This window comes from Centroberyx affinis, unplaced genomic scaffold (genome assembly GCF_046629955.1).
Source record: "Centroberyx affinis isolate AG114_WGS23_722 - 3 ecotype Tasmania unplaced genomic scaffold, CSIRO-AGI_Caff_v1 ptg001191l_1, whole genome shotgun sequence".
In the NCBI taxonomy this organism is placed as follows: Eukaryota; Metazoa; Chordata; class Actinopteri; order Beryciformes; family Berycidae; genus Centroberyx; species Centroberyx affinis.
Genome location: NW_027279715.1, coordinates 51,992 through 57,991, shown reverse-complemented (window position 1 = coordinate 57,991; position 6,000 = coordinate 51,992). Strand labels below are relative to the sequence as shown.

The following is a 6,000-nucleotide window of genomic DNA, read 5'->3' as shown; positions in this document are numbered from 1 at the left end:
TATTCATCATTGACGGTGGCTCAATATGAGGAGGGAATGAGAGCCATCAGGTTGTATCCCTCAGATCCCTCCTCCATCATTTGTTTTTGGTGGTGACAAATTTTGTCTCTATTGAAAATGCACAGAAAATATAAAAGAGTATCTATTCAATAATCAGCACAGCACACTAACAAAAAATCACTATAGTATTCCTAAAGTATAAATATGGAACATGGACTTACAGTGTGTCTGTGGTACTGCAAGTTTATCATGACAAGAGTTTCTGTGGTATTATTTTTTGGACCTATAATGTCTACATGATATTTCAAAGTTTCAAATGTCATATTTGCATTGTATCCTTCTAAAAGGGGCATAGCAGGGGGGATATAGTATAAAGACAGTTACACCAAAACCCTATTGTTTTATATAGATAATGGTTCAATGGCTTTTCTATTATATTTATTCCTATATTCAGTATATATAGGCTGAGGAAATACATTTTCTATTCATTCAAATGAGCGGGCAGGTGACGTCAGTGCTCTACTCATTCTCATGGAGCGGTCTATGTGTTGCTTTTACGTACTGTCGGAAATATTATGGTTCTTACGGGTTTAGTTGTAAATATAACTGGGAAAGTGGGAATTTTCTATGATACCCGAGTTCCCGAGATGTAACGTTTAGGAAATGTGTACTGAGGGGAAAACAGCGGAAAATAACTGATGTGTTTTGTTATTATGTGTTGCTTGGTAGCCTCCTACAGTGTTGTTGTATCTATATGTATGTATGTATGTTTTTCAACTTCTATTTGTCATACAAATACAATAAGCTTTGGCTATTAAATTAATTACACACATCAATAAAACAAAAGCGTCCATTATGTTATTGTTCTGCATTGATGTCATTTGAGAAAGATGGTGGTATTAGCCTACGATTCACGACAGCTTATAGGGCCTAAATACAGCTTGGGAGCCTGGTGTGTCTGACCTACTGAATCCTGATGTCACCAACAAGGAAATATCTGCAGTTCAGTGTAGGGAAAAGTAAACGTTTTCCCATAGGATACGAATGCAGCATTATTTCCCACCAAAAGCACTTGAATGCGCGACAAGTCGTATTTACGACGTCGAGTGATAAAAGTACGAGCTCAGGAGGAGCACCTGAACGCAGCACTAGGTCCTGCGCTGAAGCAGATCCAGATCCAGCAGAGCAGGAGCGAGTGAGCGACCGCTGTAGGAGCAGGAGAAAGAGAGAGAGAGAGAGAGAGAGAGAGAGAGGGAGGGAGAGAGCGAGAGAGAGAGAGACAGAGAGAGAGAGACACACAGAGAGGATCGCTGTATCGGATACTTCTACATCTCTGCATTATTCTGCCCAGGAGATGAAATCCGCATTTTAATCGCGCCAAACTTAATTCCAGCCCAAGATGACGGTGGATTTTGAAGAATGTATTAAAGATTCACCCCGGTTTAGGTAAGGACATTGTCGTGTAGATGTGTAACTCCGTATCCTAATCTGGTCGCTGAACTATTGAACGCCTCAGCTGAATGACACTATCCTCAAAACAGAGTATAAGGTTACAGATATTTTTGTGGTGTGTGGCAACAGCCACGCTGTATTCAGATATTTCAGCCTTGTAGTTGCAACTGCGATCTTCTCGGCCATATCATGCGTTGTAATTCTTTGCATGTTGCATATTGGCATACCTTGCGAGAATTGTGCTTCAATCTAAATGGTCTTTATACCTTTATCGGATAAATGGTGTCTGAATTACAAAAACACCGTGAGGCATATCAGTCAGATTTGTAAGAAGCGACGTTTTCACAGCATCCCCAAGTCAGCCATTATAAACACAGTAGGCATGAGGATGAGCAGCAGAGCCATATGAGTTATCACATGGACTGTGACTAGGCTACTTAATGGAGAGCTTCCTCGGAGGAGACAACGTGTCATATGGCATGTAGGCTTCATGTGTGAAATATCAGTTTCTTTCAGCAGCAGGTGGGATCAGAAATCATCTGCTGGCCCACAAATTGTCAAATTTTGCATTGCTTTTCCCTAGTGGTATTTTATATTAACAGCCTGTTTGACAGTGATGATGGTGTCCATCTGTTTAAAGAGAGAACTGTAACCTGTAACAAGAGACCACAATCCTAATCCAGGAGAAAAGAAAAGTTCATCGGTGGAAATGATTTACTGTCATGCTTTGTGGCTTTTACCTCTGAATTGACTTCCCTTTTTGATGAACTGCTCTGAAACGCTCACAAAGCAGTCAGTTCAAACAGTGTGACTAGAACCAGCGGATCAGAGGGAAGTGAAGGGCTCCGCGCGCACGCGGCCTCGCGCTCGGACCGCTGTGCACGCATAGCACCAAAGGTTAGATAAATAAGGCAGGAATTCCTCTATACACCCACGTCTCTTCCCCAGACCCCGGCCCTCGCGCTCTGCTGTCTCTCCGGCTGTGTGGGGTGTCTCAGCGCCTGCCTGCCAAGCCTGGCTCCTTTTACATATGTGTGTGTGTGTGTGTGTGTGTGTGTGTGTGTGTGTGTGCACGCGCGTCCACAGAGCTCCCAGAGATAGAATCTCTGCTCCAAATCAAAGACTTCCAGACTTGGCAGCAGCACCTTAATGACTGCCATCTGGGCTGGAGACGGGCACATTTAAGCGAAGGCTATTTACACAAACCTTCTCCTTCCATGTTTTATATGCAAAACAGCAAGACTACAGCGAGACGAGCTGCTTGCTACCAACCACCTAACCCATTACTGAGAGGTCCGAGATTCCCCCTTCACTGAAATGCCCCGCTCTGTGCTTTCATGAACTTGAATGAGCGGATAGAGCTATCTCTTATCTGGCCGGGGCTGTGAATGTGGAATGAAAATAAGGCTCCTCATATGTGTGCTGTTTGGTCAAAGCTATCTCACCGGCTGAAGAGGATCAAACGCCCACGGAGGAGAGATGTTGCTATGTTCCGTTTAAAGCTACTGCGAGCGCTCCTCTAGTTTATGTCAAGAGTCAAGAGTCTTATCCAGAATGTTTAAAGGACAAGAAGACACCAAAAGAGACAGAGTAACAGCATATTCTTCTCGCCACTGAACAGGGTTTTGAGTGAGCATTCAAATGGCTCCTTTGTGAAGCTAAAAGCAGTGCAAGTGTTATGTAACAATCCTGGAGGTGGATGACTGGGAGGAAGCAGGCCCAGAATAGAGGAAAATCAAGGCTTTTTCAGTTTTTTGTATTTGCATGACACACCGCTTCCCACATGTGTAAAATCATGCAGGAAATCCCATTCTGTGTGATTACCTCTCACATGCGGCATGTTGCGCTACTTCTTATGAGCTTATAGACCGATTCACCACCCAGTATTCTGACCAAGGCATGCAATAAAATCCAAAAAATCTTTGGTATATGGTTCGGTTGCTGCCCTCCTCTTCTTCCTTCCTTTCAAGCGGTCATAGAATAATGCTGTTGTAGCACTTTCCAGTCGCCTTGTAATTTACGTTACAGACGACAAACAATATGGTGAGCGAACTGACCACTTCAGGGCCCGAACACCACTTGAACAAATTTGTGTCTCTTCAGTTTTCCTCCTCGATGTGTATCCCGTGTTTAGTCTCTATGGATACTCCGACTCGGACAGATGTGAGATTGCAAACCAGGAGGATGCGCTCCACATCTGTTTTGAGAAAGTGGTCCGTAATGATTACACGGCCGCAGGAATTCGTGTGTTTGTGTTTGCTCCGGCACAACATTGGCAACATGTATCGTTTGAGCTGCTTTCTCCCCACTGACACGCTAATTTGAGGTCACACTCACATACTGTTAGAGGATAATACTGTGAATGGCCTCACTCACTTAGGAACCGGAATCTCATTTGATAGCCCATATGAGCTATTTTTAAAAGAATCAGTAAGAACGGCGATAACTTTAGAGCAGCTACAGCCAAAGATTATATGCTTCATGAACGCTCCATTGGTCCGGCCATGGTTTACTGTCTGACCTTTATTTCCCAGCCTCGAGGTTTCATGTTGCACTTAAATACACTCTTAAGACGAGCAAAACCGCTGTGAATGCCTCTAGTATTTAACCTAAGCTGGAGAGGCTCGTCTGCTAACGCCCCCTTTGCCATTTGGCGGGACTTGTGGTGTCCTCGATGATCTGTCCTTGTGTCCTAACAGTCCTTCAGCAGAATATGGCTATTGTACAGAAAGCGCCTCGCTTCCGCCGAGAGACAGTCTCTTTTCACTGAGTCTGAATGGCCCAGGGCAGCGAGCCCCGATGATCCTTCCTTCCCTCCCATGCATGCGAACAGCTGGGGGCGGGGTGCCCGATGTGAGGCTGCCTTCATGCTGATGGGCTTGTCACTGACTCATAGTTAAGCTTTCCCTGGCAGAGGACAGCCAGGACGGGCAAGGGAATCCAAGGCCAGTGACCTGTGGCGCTTATTGCTTGTGTGTCTCCAGCGTCTGTGAGAGAATGACTGGATGGATGGATCTGTGACCCAAAGTCAGATGACAGGGGGTGGAGGGTGGTGGTGGGAGGGGAGGGGGTGGGGGGGCATGTCAGATTCCAGGAGATGGCTGCCACGGAGGAATGCAGAGCATGTGGCGTAATGTCTTGCTCTGTGAGAGATGAAAAAACACTCTGCTGGATAGAGTATGTGTGCCGAGTTTAAAATAATTCCCTTCTGTATTTTGGTCCCAATAAACGATCTCAAATATACACAGTGCAACCAACATTTGATTTGTTGTGTTGGAGATAAAAGTTACCCCATTCAATCAGTACAAAATGCTGAAAATGTAACGCTCGCTCTGTCTGTGATGGTTGTATTCCTCTGTTTTATTCATTCATTCTAGTTTGGATTCATAACTGGTTTCCTCAGTTCATCCAACTGGCCTTGACAGGGTTCGCCATCCATTTTAGACCTTAGCCAAATCAAATATGGATTGGGTAAAGTTTTACAATTAGTTTGAGCTCTGTTTTGAGCTGACTGTACATTGTTTTGCTCTTCAAGAGAGAACACTGGACTGGAAAATACCACACTCATTTGGATTCTTGTCATTTCAAAATGACCCTACTCATCTGTTTCCTTCTTGGTGTGGAAGGAATTTACGGTGGGATTACTTTAGTTGACCTCACGTGTAATCCATGTTTACTGAAACACACTTGTTGCCAAGCCTGCACCCCCCTGGTTGGCCACCTTGAATTCAGGATGGGGTCTGTTCCTGCTCCTGACAGTCATACACAAGGTTGGGTACACAGCAACTGCAGTAAGTACCAAGAATATCTCCCTCGCATTGTAAACTGAGGCCTTTACGCTAGGAGTCAAGCCGAATTCCCAACATCGGGTTCATCTTGGTTCACGGTTGTGACAAACAGTCCGGATGAGCGTGCGTTGCCTTTGTGTTTTTGGGGATGTTGGAGGATATTTGTTGTCTTCCTGAAAGATCTGCATCTCCAGCTGCATGGAGCTGGAAGGGATTTCTGCTGCGTGGTGTTGTTGCTTCTGCTCTATTTCATGCTGACCTCCTTCCATTTTGAATCTGTGTCAGTGGCCCTTCTGTTCAGCCAACAGCGTCCTCCCAACACTGTGACTCTGGCCAGCAAGGGTGGGGGACACTGCCATTATTGTGATTGAGAGAAACACTTCTCTGACATCGATCTGGCCACTGTCACATCCATCTACCGGCCCAGCAGTAACTGCAGCTGATACCTACAGCAGTGTTGCTCATACAAACTGTGTTCTGTGAGTGTGAGCCACTCCAAGCATCTCTTGTAAAGGATGCATATTTTTAGCTAAGGTCTGAAACAAAAAAAAAATCGTATTCCTAATGCCTGTGTCCTCTTTTGCATCATTTTAATGATCGCTGCTTATGATTTCCACATCAGATGCATTGAATTGCATGATCTGCTACCGTCCCTCCCACCCATGTGAGTTATTCTGCTATTTTAATTTTCATCCGTGTCCTTGATTTAATGACTGAGGGAGCTCAATGGGGCTGGCCCGCAGGCATTTTCACCATCTTG

The 6,000-nt window shown here is 44.9% G+C and overlaps 1 protein-coding gene across 1 annotated transcript in view; it reads left to right on the top strand.

Moving 5' to 3' along the window:
- The first annotated feature begins 1,260 nt into the window (after positions 1–1,260).
- LOC139648321 (arf-GAP with coiled-coil, ANK repeat and PH domain-containing protein 3-like) overlaps positions 1,261–6,000 on the top strand; it is a 53,556-nt gene continuing 48,816 nt past the window's right edge. Inside the window, exon 1 of the mRNA XM_071524403.1 lies at positions 1,261–1,446. Coding sequence (XP_071380504.1) covers positions 1,400–1,446 — 47 coding nt within the window. The 5' untranslated portion in view covers positions 1,261–1,399. The remainder of the gene's footprint in view (positions 1,447–6,000) is intronic.